General features: G+C 45.6%; 1 protein-coding gene across 1 annotated transcript; it reads right to left on the bottom strand.

Moving 5' to 3' along the window:
* Window positions 1-52: 52 nt before the first annotated feature.
* Window positions 53-20,601, bottom strand: Tsnaxip1 (translin associated factor X interacting protein 1). Its single transcript, XM_027405854.2, has 16 exons — window positions 20,001-20,601; window positions 15,401-15,482; window positions 6,553-6,665; window positions 6,279-6,405; window positions 5,404-5,497; window positions 4,274-4,470; window positions 3,764-3,899; window positions 2,692-2,861; window positions 2,449-2,608; window positions 2,244-2,374; window positions 2,014-2,139; window positions 1,719-1,871; window positions 1,481-1,590; window positions 793-919; window positions 588-694; window positions 53-365 (listed from the first exon to the last, which is right to left on the bottom strand). The coding sequence occupies exons 1-16, from the start codon at window positions 20,042-20,044 to the stop codon at window positions 125-127; spliced, it is 2,118 nt and encodes a 705-aa protein (XP_027261655.1). The 5' UTR covers window positions 20,045-20,601; the 3' UTR covers window positions 53-124.
* Between the last annotated feature and the right edge of the window lies 1 nt (window position 20,602).

Raw genomic sequence — 20,602 nt, 5'->3', positions numbered from 1 at the left:
AGATCATCTTCCCACACACCCCAGCACTTGACTTTCCAGCCCAGCCTGTAAAATATAAATTTATATATATACTTTATACTGGAAGTTTAGCAACATTGGTATACTTAAGTTGTCCATGGAGGTTCTAGCTTGCTGGTTCTGGCTCTCGAAGTCCTACACGTTTGGTGTCTGCTATCCGAAGCTGTTCAAGTGCAGTCTCAAGTTTTACCACAATTTCCTCCTGCTTCTCTTCATCCTCCAATGGCAGTTCTGCCACAGGGAGCTGAAAGGCCTGGCTCAGGTAAGTACACAGTGTCTGCTTGTCCAAGCTGGGATCGATGTTCATCAGGGCCACACGCATCTTCGATAGGCTCACCTCATCAGTGCTGCTCACAAGGAAAGAAAGAGATTTACTGGTTGAGCTCTTCTGTCCGTACCCTGACTCTGAGGTGCCCACATTTCTGTCACGTTTGAGTAGTTTGTAGTACCCAGCTTCCTTTCCCGTTGCACAGGGAGACTCAGCACCTGAGATACTATCTGATAGGGCCTGTCCCACCTGTGGGATTTGCCAGTGGCTCAGTGGGACTTTGGGTCCCGGGGTCACTCACAGCTCCTGGCCCAGATCCTCCTTCAATTCTTGTAAGTATGCTTCCTTTTCACTGTCATACTGTTCCCACAGCTTCTGCACGAATGGCTCGCTTTGCCCCTCCTCATCCTATAGGGTAGGGTATGGGAGAAGGCAGGGTGAGGCCATATTGACCATGGTTTAAATTAGACAAGGAAGGGATTGGCAAGTTATGTGTCCCCTCCTACCTCGGTAAACAATGTTCGGTAGTTGAACATTTCTACATTGTTGATGTCTGGACTCCAGCCTGCTGCCTCAATTAGCTCCTGGATTTGCTCTTCCTTCTTGAGAGGAAAGGTGGTCTTGAGGATGGTGCTATAGGAAAGGAAGAATCCCAACAGGGCCTGACTGACTGAGGCAGTCCACTCACCTTACTGTCTCTCCTGGGCCATCCCCACTAGAATCCCAACAGGGTTTTTGTTTTTGAGAGTCTTTGAACTCATAACCATCTTCCTGCCTTAGCCAAACTTTTTTTTTTGTTGCTTTGATTTTTTTAATTGGTTTTTGAGAAAGGGTTTTTTTCAATGTCAATCTGGTTGGCCTGCAACTCACTCTGTAAACCAGGATGGCATCAAAATCACAGAGATACTCCAGCCTCTGCCTCCCATGTGCTGGAATTAAAGGTGTACACTACCATGCCTGGCATGTTTTGAAACAGAGTTTTTTGTTTTAGGCTGGCCTAGAATTAAATGACTCTCCTGCTTTTATCTATCAAGGGCTAGAATTCCCGGCATGTGCCACTGCACCTGTGAGGACAGCAGGCTTTGAGGCTGTGACCCTTCCCATGAGTTAGTTGTCCCTTTTTCCAGCATACCTGAGAACCTAACCACCCAGGATAATGGACTAGAGTTTGGAGTGGCTTGACTAGCCGCTTACCTGAACTGCTCCATGGTTATTAACCCCTCGTTCTGAGTGTCAATATTTGTCATCTCCTTCATCAGATGGGACATTGTCTCCCTTTGGTTGATATATACAGTCTCCTTCCTCTACAACAAGGGGAGCAGTTACTAATATGCTGCTTACTTGAGTGGTGGGGCAGAGCCATTCTGTGCTGGGGACAAAAGCTCTTTCTATTTGATTGAGGATAACAGGTAGGGCCCAGGCCAAAGCTCACCTTTCCCATCAACACTGCATAGAACTGATTCATGACTTCAATAGAGCGAAAGAGCTTGATATTTTCAAAAATGGTATAAGCCCAGGCTATGGCATCATTGCTCCCAAAGCGTCGCTCCAGAAAGTTGGTGAAGAAATCTTGGAATGACTCTTTCTGTAGGGTGAGAATACTTGGTCAGCATGTCCCAGACTTGCTTAGCCCCCACCCTGCTCCCTATCACCTTGAGGGAACTCCTTAAATGACTGGGATCTGAAAGCTACACAGAGGCAATGTATTATAAACAGTGAGAGCTGACCTGCTCCTGTGCGAGACGCTCCTTCCAGGCATCCTCAAGAATATTTACCACTTCCTTCTTGCTTGGCTTCTTGTTCTCCACAGGGCCATCAAAGCGAAGGAAGGCAGGGACAGATTCTTCCAAGCCCTGAAAGGCAGGAGTCAGCTCACAACTGGACCCCTCTCTTACCCTGTGTCTAAACAGGAACGATCCCCAGATAGTTCCCCCAGAATCTTAAGTGACTTCCCTACCAGCCCAGGGAAGAAGTCTTTCTCGCGAAGCAGACCGCTGCCAATCTCCTCCAGCAGCACATCCACCAGCTGGTCACTGTTCTTTCCTTCAGCCAGCATTAGCCAGCGTTCTGAGCCCCCTGCTATGATTCCTGCCAGTGGGGGAGAGGAAGCTAGAACCCAGTCCATGTCCTTCAGCAGGCCCTAGGGCCCCTGCAACCATTACCTTCGCATTTGGTCCAGTCAGGTCGAGGTGTGGAGGTGCGCTGAATCTCCTGCAGCTCCGCATAGAACTGGTCCCGCTCCTTCAGAGTGGTCATGTGCAACTGCAGAAGTAACTCATGTTCCTTTCGGACCTCTTCATAATCAGCTTTCAGGCTTTCCAGCTGTAGGCAAGGTGATTGGTCCTAACTTACCCACCTGCCTGACCATACCCTTCCATGTCAAACCCTACCTGCCCACCAGGCACCTGCTCTTGAAGATCCAGGTTGATCTTCTCCTGCTTTTCAAAGTCCCTCCTGGGTACTACGTCTCCAAAGTTGGCTTTCATGGTGTTGAGTTCCATCTGAATGCGGGTCAGGTCTTGTCGAGTCATCTTCAGTGCCAGTGTTAGCTTCACAGGATCCTCTCCCCAAACACCTGCCAGGGTCCCACCAGTCTGTCACCCTGGCGCTGGGGCTTGTCCCAGGGTTGGGTTAATTATTGCTTGGGGCATGTTGTCTGAATAGAATGGCTGCTGTAGGCTCATATATTTGAATACTTGGTCCACAGTTGGTGCAACTGTTTGAGAAGGATTAAGAGGTGTGGACTTGTTGAGGAGTTGTGTCACTGGAGCAGCCTTGAGGTTTTAAAAGACTCGGTGTCATTCCCACTGTGTTCTCAGCTCCCTGATGGTGGATCCATATGGGAACTCTCAACTGCTGCTCCGGTGCCAGGCCTGCTTAACCACTGCCAATGCTCCTGCCATGATGATGATAGACTAATATCCATTTGGGACCCTAGGTCCCAAAGAAATCCTTCCTTCTAGCTGAGCAGTGGTAGTGTATACCTTTCATCTCAGCACTTGGAAGGCAGAGGTAGGCAGATCTCTGAGTTTGAGGCCATACTAGTCACAGAGTCCAGGGTAGCCAGCTAGGGCTACACAGAAAAACCTTGTCTCAAAAAAACAAAACCAAAAAAGGGAAAAATTCCTATAAGTTGCTCTGGTCACTGTGTTTCATCACAGCAATAACTAATATACCTTCTCTGTTTGGGAATCTTTGGGTCTACAGCATCACTACCCTAAGGGTTCAGGCTTAAGTATTGATGTCCAGGACATGTGGTTCCCCAGGTTTCACTTGCTCACAGAGTCTCAGCTTCCAGCAGTGTTAAAGTTTCCTACTTTATTCTGTGATTTTTCAGTCTAGCTTAAAAAGATCCACAGCCTCAGCTAGCGGCCCAGACCTCTCCTACCATATATGGACACAGGATAATAAGATATTAGGAATGTAAATGGTGACAGACAGACTAGCACCTCAGGAGAGAAAACTGGCTTGGATTACCTGGGGACTGGGCTAGTGACATGTCTTCTCGTTGGTATCGCAGCTCATTCAGGTCCCCGATGAGAATCTTGCGGGCATCTCGCTCAGTAAGGTAACGGAGGTACTCCTCAGCCAAGCTCTTCCTCAATTTACTCACCTGCAGGGGTGGGGCAGGGGGTATATAACAGTACTCAGTGGCTTTTGGAGTCCTTATGAGCATCCACACAGGGGTGATTACTGCTTGGTTGTTGCCTGAGCTTAGGAAAGTGATCATATCTGAGAACCCAGCAAGATGCCAGTGCTTCAACCCATGGAGAGTTTGCTGGCACTTGGTGCCACATTGGAGTCTATGATGAGCACTGCAGCAGGGCACAGTGAAGATAATAGGGGCTCTTGGGGATGGTGATGGCTCCTCCATTCCAGGCAGAAGCATAGATGGGGTTCCGGGTTGCCCGGGTACTATAAACACACCCTGCTCTACAGGTAGAGCAGGAGATTGGGGACTTTGTCAGCACCACCACTTCCATTCACCTCACTCTGCAATGAGATCTTCTCTTCATTCTTTTTATCAATGAGCTTTAGCAAATTCATCTTCTCTTTCTTGAGCAAGGAGATTTCATACCTCTCTTCAGCCCTCATGGCCAGAATCCTCTCACTGCAGTCCTCATTCATAGTGATAATCTTGGCCTTCAGGGGCTCCAGGGCCCGGATTTTCTCCCTTTGGTGGGCTAAGCAAAGACAGGTGGGCTGGATGTGGTGGCACACACCTTTAATCCCAGCACTCAGGAGGCAGAGGCCAGGAGGATCTCTGACTTCTAGACCAGCCTGGTCTACAAATTGAGCTTCAGCACTACATAGAGACCCTGTCTCAAAAAACAACAACAACAACAACAACAAAAAACAAAACAAAAGCTTGGGGGGGGGGCATACAGTGAACAAATAGCCAGGAGTCACAGAGCCTAAGGTCACTGGTGTATTTGGGTATTTTGCCTGCATATATGTCTGTGAAACCTATGTGTGCCTGGTACCTGCAGAGACAGGAAGAGGAGGTCAGATTCCCTGGAAATGAAGTTGCTGTCCTCTTAACTGCTGAGCCATCTCTCCAGTGCCTCCCACACTCTCCACACACTTGTTTTTAAAGGAGAGCAGGGGATGGGGATAGAGCTCCATGGTAGAATGCTGCTTATTATGTATGAGACACTAGGTTCAGTCTCCAACCATGCAAAAGGAAAAGCAAACCAGGGGTTGTGTCATGTTGAGGGTCAGGATTTCTCCCATGGAGAGGTATGGGGTCCCTTCTATTTACTACATAGTGCCTCATCATCCTTCTAAAGGGTAGAAAGAGTTAAGGCATGCAAAAAGTGCCTGGAAAGATCAGTTAGTAATAATCAAAAAGTCAGACTAGGGAGCTGGAGAGATGGCTTAGAGGTTAAGAGCACTGACTGTTCTTTCAGGGGTCCTGAATTCAATTCCCAGCAACCACATGGTGGCTCACAACCATCTGTAATGAGATCTGGTGCCCTCTTCTGATATGCAGGCAGAACAATGTATACATAACAAATAAAATTAAAGGTCTTATCATTTAAAAAAAAAAAAAAAGGTCAGACTAGGATACTCTGTATTCATTCCAATTGGGGTCCAGAAGGAAGCTGCCATCTTACCCAGCATCACCTCATATGCATTCTTGATGGAGGATAACAATGGCTTGTATGTCTTGAAATCCTCTATGAAGAACTCGAAGATCTCCCTGTAAGGCTGGCATAAAAAAAGGAACCTATCATAACCTGGCCTATAACCCCTACCCTCAGTGGGCTCAAAAATGTTTCCATATGAGACTACTAGTAACCTATGTCTGGCCTGGTACCACCCAAGTCTCAGTACCATGGAGCTGGAGAGGAAGGACAGGTATAGAAGCCTTGCCTGGTGCTAACTCTGAGGTTTAGCAACCTACCACTGTGGGCCAAACATGCCATTCTGCCTAAGGTGACTCTTGGCTGCCCAGGCAGTCGTCATCTTGCCTACCAAATCTTGTATCCATTAGCCTCTCACTTGTAGCCCCTCTCCATATGTTAAAGTCCTGTGGGAACAGGGTGTTGAAGATTCTAGCTTCATGTTCTGAACTCAAAGTGGAAGAGAGTATTCTCCTTTCTAACTTACATTCAGAAAGATTGTATGTGGGATATGTGTGTTTGTGTGCCCAAAGCCTGGCCCATGGTCAGCGCTCAGTAAATGCTTCAGTCATGTGTAGGTCAGAAGTCTGAGATTCTTTTTCTTTATTACAGAGTCCCTCTCTAATAGGTACCAGAGTGTGGATTGCATCTAGATTGACCATTCTCTCTCTGTTTCTGGGCTAGTTCCTCAAGCTTCTAGTTGTTGCCACCAGGCAAGAGGCTCTGTCACAGGGCATCCATCCCCCTTTTCAAAGAGGAATAGTTAGAAGATGGAGGGGCCACTTCCCCAATGAAGGTCTGAGTTAATCAGTTCTGATGCATGAGGTTTCTTTCCACCCTTGAAATGTTTGGTTTGTGGCTCTGACCTGTAGCCTCAACTCTTGTGCAGAATCCGTGCCCAGGTCCAGCAGGAGGAGCTCCTTGCGCAGGTAATTCTCTAGTTGCTCCAGGTACCTGGGCTTGGAAGTGCCCAGGGGATGCTGCTGCCAGCTACTGCAGAGGATGGGTGGGCTGAGATGTCACTAGCACTCCATGGATTTTGTACTCTTGGTCTGGGACTGCAAACTCCACTAAGCTATATGTCCTGGACCAATACCTAATCCAGAGTAGCCCATCCCCATCAGGCTGGCCCTGGCTTACTTGGTTCGATTCCGGCAGTCTTCTGAACAGGGCTTCCGTTGATATAGAATTGTCTGGCCACTGGTGTATGTTGGCCATGGGGACAGGTGGCCACCCATGGATAACTGAAAGGGCTTAAGGGAGGGACAGCTGAGGTTACTATGGCAATATTACTCCCCCTTCCCTTTTTTGGTATTGTTGAGGATTGAGATATTGTTGAGGACAAGACAGAACTACCTCACTCGTTAAGTAAGGACTATACTACTGAGCTGTATTCACAGCCTCTTCCCTTTCTAATCTTCTGCATCCCTCCACCCACATACCCCCCTCGCTCTCTCTCTCTCTCTCTCTCTCTCTCTCTCTCTCTCTCTCTCTCTCTCTCTCACACACACACACACACACACACACACACACATCACAAATACCCCTTGCTAGCCTTACACTTGAGACCTTCTTCCCCCAACTCCTGTATACTGGGATTACAGGTGTGTGTCAGCATAACTAGCTATACAAACATTTTTTTTTTTTTTTTGGTTTTTTGAGACAGGGTTTCTCTTGTAGCTTTGGAGCCTATCCTGGCACTCACTCTGGAGACCAGGCTGGCCTCGAACTCACAGAGATCCGCCTGCCTCTGCCTCCCGAGTGCTGGGATTAAAGGCATGCGTCACCAACGCCCGGCTAAACAAACAATTTTAATATGGTCCATAATTAAGATTGTGGTCTTTTGGTTATAGATAGGAATAAATCTCAAATTTTCCTTATTAGCGGTATAAACACAGGTTTAACTGCTCAGAGCCTCAGTCTTTTCTTTTTCCTTCTTCTTTTTTTTTTTTTTTTCCTTTGGTTTTTCCAGACAGGGATTCTCTGTGTAGCTTTGGAGGCTGTCCTAGCACTTGCTCTGTAGACCAAGCTGGCCTCGAACTCACAGAGATCCACCTGCCTCTGCCTCCCGAGTGCTGGGATTGAAGCATGTGTTACCAACGCCTGGCAAAATCTCAGTATTGCCCTGGCCTTAAATTCTCTTTATGTTGCTGAAGATGACTTTTTTTTTTTTTTTTTTTTTTTTTTTGAGACAGGGTTTCTCTGTGTAGCTTTGGAGCCTATCCTGACCCTCACTCTGGAGACCAGACAGGCCTTGAACTCACAGAGATCCGCCTACCTCTGCCTCCCGAGTGCTGGGATTAAAGGTGTATGCTGCCACCACCTGGCCTTTTTATTTTTTTAATTTATTTATTTTTTTCTTCAAGATAAGGTTTCTCTGTGTAGCCGTGGCTTTCCAGGAACTCACCCTAAACCAGGCTGGCCTGGAACTCTGCCTGTCTCTGTCTCAGTCTTTTCATTTGCAAAGTAGAGTTAATAGTCATCATTCCAATGCACTGAGGGAAGGATGCCATGAGAAAATATAGTGAGTAGTTTATGCACTGTAGTACCTGCTAGGACCCCAGTAAGCATGAGTTGTACTCTTCTGTGGATAAGTCCAAGGGCATTGAATGCCTGCACTATGACAAACAAATGTGAATGCTGAAGAGCCCCAATCCTGACTTTTGGTACAGTATAGCTAAAGAAACAAGAGGGGAGGGTAATTACAGGCTAATACCTAGATGGACAAGACAGAAAAGACTACAGAGATACAATAAATGGAGCCTGAAAAGACTGGGTTGTATCCCTTGTGGGAGGGGGAAGTAGGTGAGGGTCCCCTGGTGAATGGAACTTCATTTTGAACAATTAGTAGATGAATGTGGTAGGAAATAGTATGTGTGGGTTTATTTTTAAAATCTTTTCATGAGGGGCTGGAGAGATGGCTCAGAGGTTAAGAGCACTGGCTACTCTTCCAGAGGTCCTGAGTTCAATTCCCAGCAACCACATGGTTGCTCAGAACCATCCTTTATGAGATCTGGTACCCTCTTCTGGTGTGCAGATATACATGGAAGCAGAATGCTCTATATATAACAAATAAATAAAATCTTTAAAAAAATATTTTCATGAAATTCAACATAGAAAAATATGGTAATTTGATGCAGTCAATCCTATTTTTTTGTTTGTTTGTTTTTTGTTTTTCGAGACAGGGTTTCTCTGTGTGGCTTTGGAGCCTGTCCTGGCACTTGCTCTGGAGACCAGGCTAGCCTTGGACTCACAGAGATCCGCCTGCCTCTTCCTCCCAGTGATGGGATTATAGGCGTGCCCCACCAATGTCTGGCCCAGTCAATCCTATTTTTAGGATTTCATAAATTCAGTCCTTTATTTGTTCTTTTGGCATTTTGGAGTCCATAGTATATGTCAATCACTGCTGTGTTCTAGAGACACAAGGAAAGGTAGGTATAGGCTGGATTGATGGCTCAGAGGTTAAGAGCAGTGACTGCTCTTCCAGAGGTCCTGAGTTCAATTCCCAGCATCCACATGGTATCTCAAGACCATCTGTAATGAGATCTGGTGCCCTCTTCTGGCCTGCAGGCTAACATGCAGGCAGAAGACTGTGTACATAATAAATAAATCTTTTTAAAAAATATTTATTTTATGTGCATTGGTGTTTTGCCTTCATGTATGTTTGTGTGAAGGTGTTAGATCTTGGAGTTACAGACAGTTGTGAGCGGCCATGTGGGTGCTGGGAATTGAACCTGGGTCCTCTGGGAGAACAGCCAGTACTGTTAACCACTCAGCCATCTCTCCAGCCCCAATAAATAAATCTTTAAAAAAGAAGAAGAAGAAAAGAAAGCTGGGGACAATGGGAGTGGGATGACAAATGAATTGATAATCACAAGTCACCATGATGTGACTGAACCAATGAAGGTTACACAAGAGCAGGAAGCCTTGCTTGGCATGTGCTGGGGGAGGCTAGTTATAAAGTATAACTCAAATGAGAACACGAGAGAAGCCACAGTCACTTGGAGACAGAGAGTGTGGTGGGGAAGCTACAAAGACTGTTTGGAAAGCACCAACAGCTCAAGGATACAGCTTTTCAAGAGTTATGTATAAGGAGCTGATTCCACAGGATAGCTGGGTACCTGAAGCTTCAGTTAAGGAAGGAGGCCTGAGGCAAGGAGTCCAGGCAGTTGGTGCAGAGGGAGACAAATGAAACAACATTGTTACACACAGGGTGATGCCAAATGTAATATTTGAGTTATGGGAAAAATTTTAAACTCCCAAATATCTAAAAACAGGAAATTGTTATACAGCCATAAAATGTTTACAAAGAAGCATAACATAAAATTTGGGAATAAGCATGACAAGTTAGCAGAAAATCCAACAGGCAGCTGTGGGCACACTCCTTTAATTCAAGCACTCAGGAGGCCGAGGGGGGCAGATCTCTGTGAGTTTGAGGCTAGCCTGGTCTACAGAGTAAGTTCCAGGACAGCCTAGGCTACACAGAGAAATCCTGTCTCGAAAAACAAAACAAAACAAAACAAAAATAGAGTTATATTTCCCTTTAGTTATGATAGAAAGTAAATTAGGTATTAAACTTTGGAATCACTAAGATAAGGTAGATAATAGAGTATTTTCTCTGAATTTGTTAAACACAAATGAATATTGTAAATGTAATTTTTTTTCCTGAGACAGGGTTTCTCTGTAGCTTTGGAGCCTGTCCTGGAACTAACTTTGTAGACCAGGCTGGCCTTGAACTCACAGAGAACCACCTGCATCTGCCTCCTGAGTGCTGGGATCAAAGGCATGCGCCACCAACTCCCGGCCCTGTTACATTCTTTTATGTTATATTTGCTTAACTCTGTAAAGCTGTGTTACTTTACCTGCCTAAAATACCTAATCGGTCTAATAAAGGGCTGAGCAGCGAATAGCCAGGCAGAAGAGAGAAACAGGTCAGGCTGGAGGGCAAAGAGAATAAATAGGAGGAGAAACCTAGGGAAGAGCAAGGAGTGAGAAAAGGAGGAGAGGAGGATGCCACACAGCCAAACAAGGAGAACAAAGTAAAGAAAGATATATAGAATAAATAAAGGCAAAAGCCCAAAGGCAAAATGTGGTTAAAGGGAAATGGGATAATTTAAGGTAGAAAAGCCGGCTAGAAACAAGTCAAGCTAAAGCCAGCATTCATAAGTAAGAATAAGTCTCAGTGTCCTTATTTGGGATTGAAAGACCCCCGAAGAGGTACTTTCATAGAAGGAGACCCGCACCCAGGAATCAGCGAGACCACGAACTTGGATGCAAAACCGCAAAAGGCTTTATTGGAGATACGGGTACCCGGGCGACTTAGCTTCTGTGAGGCCAAGCGCCCCGAGCCAAGGGAAAGGGGTCCTTATATAGGGAAAAAGGCGCAAGCTAGAAGCAGGGATTCTATTGGATAATTCTAATGAGGCATTGTACAGAGCTATTCCCATTGGTCAATGTAAATGAGGCGCTATACAGGGTTATTCAAATGAGGCAAAGTACAGAGTTATTCAAATGAAGTGAAACACAGAGTCTTTCAAATGAGGCGAAATATAGAATCATTTCTATTGGATGGTTCAAATGAGACACAGAGCCATTCCAGATCAGCATATTCTCAAGGTCTGGTGTCTGGTGTCTGGTACAACAGACTCAATTCCCCCCCTCCGCTTCCTGATGGCTGACCTTGGGGGCGGAGACCTTGGGACGGAGTGTTTCTCATCGGGCGGGGGCTCAGGGGCAGGGCTCCAGGCCGGCTCACCTGGTGCTCGTTCTCGGGCAGGGCTGCGGAGGGTGGCGGGGGAAGGCCGCCTGGGGTGGGGATCGGGGAAGCCGCCGACAGGAGGAAGAGGAGACAAACTTGAGAAAGAAAGGGCTAAGGGGCAGAGGTCTTTCAGGATCTGGGTGGAGGGCACCGAAAGAGTGAAAGAAAAAAAAAAAGAACAACTACAATATATAGTGAGACTCTGACTCAAAATAAGTAAACCGTATGGGCTGGCACACACCTGTAATCTGAGCACTTGAGGGGTGAAGGCAGGAGGATTGGAGTTCAAGGTAACCCTAAAATACAGAGAATGTGAGTGAGGTCAGCTTGGGCTACACGAGACCATCTCTGTAGGGAAAAAGGGCCAGCCAAAGAGACACACGCTGAACCTTTTACCAGTGCTAAAAGAAGCACACTTTGGTTATAGAATGAGAGCTAGTGAAATTAGAGCTGGCCCTGAAATTAGAGCTGAAAGACTAAAAAGGGCCAGTGAAAGAAACATACTTAGGAGATGGAGAGATGGCTCAGAGGTTAAGAGCACTGACTGCTCTTCCAGGGGTCCTGAGTTCAATTCCCAGCAACCACATGGTGGCTCACAACCATCTAGAATTCAATCTGGTGCCCTCTTTTGGCACATAGGCAGAACACTGTATATGTAATAAATAAATCTTTAAAAAAGACAGGAAGAAAGAAAGAAAGAAAGAAACTTAGGTCCTGAAACCAGAGCCAAATCTGCCCCTGACCAACTAAGCAGAAAACCGACCAATCCCTGAGTAGAAAAACGAACCAATCGCTGAGCATGAGATTTAGCCAATCTGAGCTCAAGGAACTGAAATCTGACCAATTCCCATCCCGAAAATCTTTCCCCTTGAAAAATTCCGCCCCTAAGAAGCCTTATATAAGCCCTGTGCCTATTCAGTTTGCTGCTGCCTTTTCCACCCAGGCAGAGGCAGCCACTCTTCTGGATTCTTCCCTCCCAGTAAATCTCTTGAATGAGGTGTGGGTGCCAACCCTCTTTCGCCAGAGGAGGGATGGAGCCTAGAGTGGAACAAAGCAGAGCAGAGCTGTAACACTTTTGCCAGGGAAACCTTCCCCTAGTACAGCAGAGTTGTTACACTCTAATCTGGGGAAGCCCTCCCCTGCTGGAGCAAGGCTGTAAACTGCTATGCCTACTGTGACCTGTGGTATTCCTTGTTCCTGAGTGCCATAATACTTTTCCATCTGAGTTATAACACTTAGTATTTCTTGGCTCCTGACTGCCAGAATCCCTTTCCATCTGAGCCACAACGCTTACAATCTCAAAAAAAAAAAAAAAAAAAAAAGTTAACTATAAAATAAGGGAAAATGTTCAGGTGGGGAGGGGTAGAATGTGGAAATAAGAAAAAAACAAAACAAAATATGGCAGTGGTGATGCATACCTTTAATCCCAGCACTTGGGAGGCAGAGGCAGGTGGATCTCTGAGTTTGAGGGTAGCTGGTCTACAGAGTGAGTTCCAAGACAACAAGAGCTACATAGAGAAATCCTGCTAAGGCAGAACTACTATGAGTTGGGGGGTTAGTCTGGGCCACTTACCAAGAGTCTATCTCAACAAACTTTTTACACAGTTAGTGGGAGTGGCCTGTAATCCAAGCACTCCACTGTCCCAGTGAAAGCAGAAAAATCGTGAGTTTGAGGCCACTGTATCAAACTGTCTCAAAGCAACAAAAGTGCAGAAAAAAATCCAAGCGGACACCTGGGCTCAATCTTGATGAGTTTAGAAAGTGTTTCAGATTTTCAAATGGACAGTAAATATGCTCTGTTTTTTCGGCTGAAGAAACCGTAGGCACCTACTGTGATCTGCACGGGTGAATGAAAACTCGATAAACTGGGCAAGTAGCTGGTTCTCTTCAGGGTTTTTAGCTGCTGCTCAAGGCTTCCGCCCAAGGGTTGTTTCTAGAAAGCAACGTTCCTCCACGTTCCCGGCTCTTTGCTTCCCCCTGCAGGTAAAAATCGGAAGGTGCCCCACTTCCGGGTAATGACGAGAGAAACATCCCCCTCTGGTGGTTGGTGACAACACCGTAGGAAAAAAGCAAAAGTGCTTGGACTGCAGATCTAGATCTAAACTGAGTTAGGCACCTGGCAAGCAAGTGGCTGAGGCTGGAATCAACTGGAGCTGGCCTTATGCAGCGATTCTCAACATGTGGGTTGCGACCCTTTCACAGTGGTCACCTAAGACCATCGGAAAACACAGATATTCACAACAGTAGTAAATTTACAGTAATGAAGTAGCAATGAAAATAATTTTACGACTGGGGATCACCATAACATGAGGTCGCAGGACTAGGAAGGTTGAGAATCACTGCCTTACTGTGGCTGAACCTGTTCTCTTCAGAGTTCATATTGCCCTATTCTCCTTACACAGGGGCCTGGTCTCAGCAGTTCTCTGCTTCCTAAAGTGTATGATCTATGTAGATTTCCAAATTGTCCCCAAGGAACACATTCACACAATGCCAACACAATGCCCACAGTGTTCCATTGTTAACTAGAACAATAAGTTTTTTCATATATATGTATATGTGTGTATGTATATTTGTATATACATGTTAAATGTGTTTACTTCACATGTATGAGCATTTTGCCTGTATATAAGTGTACCACATACATGCTTGTAGTCTGCAGAGGTCAAAAAGAGGGCATCTGCTCTTCCAGAACAGTAGTGACATTTATGAGCCACCATGTAAGTGTGGGGAACAGAACCCAGGTCTTCTGCAAGAGCAGTAAGTGCTCTTAACTACTAAGGTAGACATTCCAGACCCATCAAAGTGGGGTGAGGCTATAGCTTAGTGGCAAACACTTGCACAGCAAGTGTTTAACCCAAGGCACTGAAAAAGAAAATCCAAAATAAAACTAAAATACTTAGTAAGGTAATAAGCCAGTATTCCTTTGTGGGGGGCAGGGAGGCAAAGAAAAAGAGCTTTTTTGGTAGTTTTGTCTTTCCAGATAGGGTTTCTCTGTGTAGCCCTATCTGTCCTGGAACACTATTTGCAGACCAGGCTGGCCTTGAACTCACAGAGATCTACCTGCTTCTGCCTCCAGAATGCTGGGATTAAAGGCGTGAACCACCATGGTCTGGTGAAAAAAGGTTTTGAAGAGGGATCTGTCTATGTAGGCCAGGTTGATCTTGAACTCAAAGGCTTCCTATTCCAATCTCCTGAGTGTTGGAATTAAAGAGTGTGCTACCACACTTAGCTGACCACATTAATTTTTATACAAATAGGTTTTTTGTTTGTTTTGTTTTTTTGAGATAGGGTTTCTCTGTGGCTTTGGGGGCTGTTCTAGAACTAGCTCTTGTAGACCAGGCTGGTCTCGAACTCACAGAGATCCACCTGCCTCTGCCTCCCGAGTGCTGGGATTAAAGGCATGTGCCACCAACGCCCGGCTACGAATAGTTTTTAAGAAAAGGTCTTAAAGGCATTAAAGCAGTGGTGGCACACACCTTTAATCTAAGTCCTTGAGATGTATTGGCAACCTGATTTCTGAGTTTGAGGCCATAATGGTCTACAGAGTGAGTTTCAGGACAGCCAGGGCTACATAGAGAAACTCTGTCTCAGAAAAACAAAAACAAAACAAAACAAAACAAATAAACTTGAGGCAGTTTCCTCAGCCTTCCAAGTGCTGAAGCTACAGGTGTGAGCCACTGTGCTTGGGCTATACCAAAATCAAATCAAATTGCTTAAAGAAGAGCAATGAGGAAGCTAGGCAGTGGTGGCGCACACTTTTAATCCCAGCACTCGGAGGAAGAGGCAGGAGGATCTCTGTGAGTTCGAGGCCAGCTTGGTCTCCAGAGCGAGTGCCAGGATAGGCTGCAAAGCTACACAGAGAAACCCTGTCTCGAAAAACCAAAAAAAAAAAAAAAAAAAAAAAAAAAAGACCTTGGCAGGAGCTGGTGTCAACCTAACCCTGGCACTGTGTCTGGTACATGGGAGGGTGGTGAAGAAATGCGGTCCATTCCAGAATGCTGAGTTGCAAAGAGAAAGGTGTTAAGGGACAGTCATGGGAAGCTTTTAGATAAGGAGGAAGAACCAGTATGCCCTCCCTTCTATCCCCAAAGCCTGGCTTCTGTGAGCTGCACTCCTCTGACTGGGAAGAAACTAGTCTGCTAGGTATGTTTTGGGTTGTAGGCAAAAGACAGACAGGATGTAGAGGGTGACACATGACACGTGGGGATCCAAAAGATGAGCATCACTGACCAGTGTTCTTCGTTTCTGAGAGAGCTTGCGTTTCTCAACACCCTTGACTTCTGCAGTCCCTCCTGAAGATTGTGTGCCAGTTCTGCATAGAAAAGAAGCTGTGGTGGGTGACAGAGCCCTTAGAGGGGAGAAATCTCCAACCCAGATCCAAAGGGCATGGCTCCCCTTTCCCTTTTCTTTTTTCGAGACAGGGTCTCTCTATGTAGCTATCCCTGGCTGTTCTGGAATGCTCTCTGTAGACCAGGCTGGCTTCGAACTCACAGAGATCCATCTGCCTCTGCCTCCAGAGCACTATCACTGCCAGCTCCCCCTTCCTTTATAAACTGTATATTATGTGTGTATCTATGCATAAGTCTGAGCATGTGTGGGTATAGGTGCTGACAGAGTCCAGAAGAGGCATTGTGTGGGGTCCTGGCATCTGAGGTTTCAAAAAGACCAGCTTTGAGCAAATCATTTAACCTCCTTAAACTAATTGTCTCTTTATGGACAATTCTTTTTGTTTTGTTTTGTTTTTTTCCGAGGCAGGGTTTCTCTGTATTTCTTTGGAGCCTGTCCTGGCACTCACTCTGTAGACCAGGCTGGCCTCGAACTCACAGAGATCCACCTGCCTCTGCCACCAACACCTGGCGAGAAACAGACAATTCTTACTATGTTTCTCATAGACTGAATTGAGTTGTACAGATGTTAATTATGATAGGAGGATGGGAGAAGAGTAGATTCCAAAGAGGTCTCAAATTTGAAATTCAAGCCTCTTATGAGGGAGCCAGGCTTGCTCAAAGTAGGAAGGCATTCAGAGAAGGTACCTATGGCCAGGCTGGCTCAAGGGGAACAAAGAGAAGAGGTAATTCAATGATCTGTGGGGTAAGGCCTGTGTGTTCTTTGTTTGTTTGTTTGTTTTTGTTTTTTGATAAGGTTTCTCTGTGTAGCAGTCCTAGCTGTTCTGGAACTAGTTCTGTAGACCAGGTTGGCCTCAAACTCACAGAGGTTCTCCTGCCTCTTCCTCCTTTTTTCTGGGAATAAAGGTATGTGCCACCACCACCTGGCCTATGTGTTCATTTTCATTGCTAGCTAGTGACCTTAATAAGTATGTTGCTGTACCTCCTTTGTACACTTCCTTTGCTCATAAAAAAGTGAGATTAGTATTACCCAAACACATGTGAACCTAGTTGGGAAACTCAGTTCTGAAGGACTCCTCAGACCTCCTCTAGTGGAGCAGCAAGACCCCAAACCATAGTCCTTTAGTGCCACTTAAAATTGCACAAAAGTGGACAAACATGTGGACAAGCAACCATCATGAGGACAGGTGTCATTTGATGTGTATGCCTTTGTGATGATCATGGACTGGGCCTGGTAGCACAGTCCTGCAATCCCAGGTGGTTAGGAGGCTGAGGCAAAAAGATTGTAAGTTTAAGGTCATCCTGGGTAACTTGCCAAGATCCTCTCAAAACAGAATGCAGAAGGGGGCTGGGCCAGGCATGATGGTACAAACCTTAAATCCCAGCAATAAGGAGGCAGAGAGGCAGAGAGGCAGAGAGGCAGAGGCAGACAGATCTCTGTGAATTCAAGGCCAGCCTGCTCTACAAAACAAGTTCCAGGACAGCCAAGGCTGCAAAGAGAAACAAACTAAAGGAATAGAGCATATACTTCGATGGCAGAGTATGTGTGATATTCATGTTCAATCTCCAATACTGTTTTTGTTGTTTTTTTTACGAGACAGGGTTTCACTGTGTAGTCCTGGTTGTCCTGGAACTTGCTTTGTAGACCAGGCTGGCTTTGAATTCACCAATATTGGACTGCCTTTGTCTTTGGAATTGTTGGGCACCACCACCTTCTGGCTTGTTGTTGTTTTTAAAACACATGTTGGAGTGCAAAGATATAGTATAATAACTGCTCATTGGGTTAAATTAATACTTTTTTTCATCATCAGTCACTATCTCAAATTATGTTCTTAAAAATGTATTCATTTATTTACGTATTTTTGGGATGGTTCTCAGTATGTGTCCTGGGCTGCCCGGAAACTCACCATAGAAACCGGGATGGCCTGATAGTGATCTTCTTCCCTTTGTTTCCTGAGCCCTGGGATTACTAGCATAAACCACTGTGCCTGGCTTTTTTTTTTTTAATTTGACTTTTGAGATAAGGTCATACTATGTATTTAAGTATGTTCTTAAACTTGTGAGCCTGTCTCAGTTTCCTGAGTAATGGAATTATAGGCATTCACTAAATATCTGGTCAAAATTCTGTTTTGATTTTTTGAAACATGGTTTCTCTGTGTAGCCCTGGTTGGCCTGGAACCTGCTCTATAGATCAGACTGGCCTGGAACTCATAGAGAATCACGTGCCTCTGCCTTCCAAAATCTCCTGTTCTTGATCATACTGTAACTACCATGAAAGGGAAAATAATTAGGACAATCATGTAGATTTCTAGAAATCAGGAGAAACTGCCAAATGGAAAAGTTCAGTAGGTGATAGCTGTTAACTTTGAACATAAAAGCTAGATTTCAACCAAAATGAAAACCAAGCACACCCAGTAGTAGAGATGCAACCAAAAAAAAAAAAAAAAGATGCTCATTATTTTATTTATTTATTTTAAATTTCCAACTACTTTTCTTATTTTGTTACTTGATGTGCGTGTTTCCTCAGGAGGCTAGAAGAGGACATTGGACCCCATGTGGTCGCTGGAATCTCACACAGATCTTAGGAAAGTGCAGTCAGGGTTCTTAACTACTGAGTAATCTCTCTAGACCCAATATTTTATTTACTTATTTATCTATCTATTCATTATGTTTTGGTTTTTTGAGTCAAGGTTTCTCAGTTAACAGCCCCAGCTGTCCTGCAACTCACTCTGTACACTACGCTGGCCTGGAACTCATTGAGATCCTCCTGCTTCTGCCTCCTGAGTGCTGGGACTAAAAGTGTGTTCAACTACCAACTGGCTGAAAACTCAGTTATTTAACTGACTAAAGACAATTGTTTCTCAAGAGTTTTCCTGGTATTGAGTGACTTCCACAGACATCCCACTAAAGCAGCATGTAGGAATATGACAACAAGAGGAGAAAAACCCATAAAAGAAGAAACATTTCCTGAGGAAATATAAAACTCAAAGGTCTCTTTTATCAGGTTCTGCCTACATTCTATAGTGCTATGCTCTGGTCTGTCCACCATGTTGTCCCTCTCTAAGGTTTGGAGGAGAAGACACACATTGCATCTCTATAAGGGAAAGAGTGTGTCACTTCATATAGCCGGAAGAAGGGAAAGGTGAATGAGTAGTTCACATTGTCATCAAATCAGCTCGTAGAAATTACATTGTGTGGGCCTGGCCATGGTGGCACACACCTTTAATCCCAGCACTTGGGAGGCAGAGGCAGGTGGATCTCTGTGAGTTCAAGACCAGCCTGGTCTACAAGAGCTAGTTCCAGGTCAGCTCCAAAGCCACAGAGAAACCCTGTCTCTGGAAAAAAAAAAGAAAAAAAGAAAAAAGAAATTACATTGTGCTTCCCCCCTTCCTGTAGAATGAAGATTCCAAGTCTGTTTCATGTTCTTTGTGTTGCTGGGGGATCCAGGACCAGGTACATTCTGGCTATAGCCCCAGCCCTATTACATATTTTTCATAGATAATAAGTTTCCTAGATTATGCTTTGTTGGGTAACAGCTCTCTTTTTCAGCCTGCTGCCTGTTCATTGTAGACTAATTTTTTTAAAGCTCTAGATCAAATCATGGCATTGACATTTCCTGTCATTGGTAACTTCTGCAGGCTTTTACAAATTATTATTAGATCTCTCCACACAGTCCTGACTGTCCTGGAACTCACAGAGATCATCCGGTTTCTGCCCCCCCAGTGCTTAGATTAAAGTGAGCCACTTTACACATATAATTTACTTATTTGTATTTTATATACATTGGTGTTTTGCCTGTATGTAGGTCTGTGTGAGTGTGTCAGAGTCCCCTAGAACTGGAGTTACAAACAGTTGTGAGCTTCTCGGAATTGAGCCCGGGTCCTCTGGAAGAGTAGCCAGTGCTCTTAACCGCTGAGCCATCCATCCAGCCCCTGTAACCTTTTTCTATCAAGGAAGCAGACCCTGAAAGATTAGAGTTGAGAAGAAGTTGCCTCACTTGCCCTTCCAATACTGGGAATGAGCACAAGGCTGGAAACAATATTCATTAGACTCTGAATGCTTCTTCTTTTTTTTTTTTTTTGTTTTTTTGTTTTTTCGAGACAGGGTTTCTCTGTGGCTTCGGAGGCTGTCCTGGAACTTATTGTGTGAACCAGGCTGGTCTCGAGCTCACAGAGATCCGCCTGTCTCTGCCTCCCGAGAGCTGCAATTAAAGGCATGTACCACCACCACCCGGAGCTTTTCAATCTTTGGCTAAGGTCATCTATGTAATGACAAAGTACGCCTGCACTTTTGGCAGCACGTAGCGTTCTTATTGGAGCCAGTCCCAACTCCATTACAACTGTTTCTGTATCAGTTATTCTGTGGCGCCGGAGCCATAGCCCAAAGAACAGAGACTAACAGATGGTGCCGCGGTCTGGATCAGTGTCATTTCGCACTCTGGAAGTACTTAAGTCCTTCCCTCCCTCAGCCCGGCCAGGTGCTACCTCGACTTGGAGAAACTGTAGTAACGCGTCTGTGGGTTGGCCATGACTCTGGAGGAGAAGCAAGCTAGCTCCGTTGCGGTAGTGTACAGTCCGTTGCCATGGAGACCAGCCCCCAGTGGGCTCCGCGGTGAGGGCGGGGTCACGACCTCGAAACGCCTCCAGCCCGCCCACGAGCACTCTGGAGAAAAGGCTAAGTAGTAAAGGTAGGCTCGGACGCCGGGACAGGGTGTTCTGAGAACCAGTCAGTGCACCAAGTTTGATATCAGCTACAGAACTGAGGCAGGAGAATAAACTGAGACCGTGGACGAGGGAGGTGAGCTTCGAGGCCTGGCCACTTGGCTCCCTGGGAATGGTAGTTTCCATTGTCTCTTAGTCTCCGTTGTACAGGCTTATGGGTGAACAGGTCTGTACTACATCTCCCGAAGTTCTCCAGGAGCCCGCGTTGGCCGGCCTCTACAGCGCTCTGTCTTGTGGGATATGTAGTTTGATATCTGGCGAAGTGTAGTAGTGTCCAAAGAAAGCTTCTCGAACTTAGACTCAGTTTCCCTACGGCCCCGGGATACTCACAGGCCATTGGCTGAGCAAAGCAGATCTGATTGCAC

The sequence above is a fragment of the Cricetulus griseus genome, chromosome 3 (genome assembly GCF_003668045.3).
Source record: "Cricetulus griseus strain 17A/GY chromosome 3, alternate assembly CriGri-PICRH-1.0, whole genome shotgun sequence".
NCBI classification, from domain to species: domain Eukaryota; kingdom Metazoa; phylum Chordata; class Mammalia; order Rodentia; family Cricetidae; genus Cricetulus; species Cricetulus griseus.
Note: the sequence above shows the minus strand (reverse complement) of the source record. Positions and strands in the feature narration are given on the sequence as shown.

Coding starts and splice junctions, on each gene's coding strand:
- Tsnaxip1 (XM_027405854.2), bottom strand. CDS start 20,044: ATGGCCAACCCACAGACGCGTTACTACAGTTTCTCCAAGTCGAG. Junction 6,406..6,552: donor GACTGCCGGAATCGAACCAA/GTAAGCCAGGGC, acceptor CATCCTCTGCAG/TAGCTGGCAGCAGCATCCCC. Junction 366..587: donor GAGGATCTGGGCCAGGAGCT/GTGAGTGACCCC, acceptor CCTTGTGAGCAG/CACTGATGAGGTGAGCCTAT.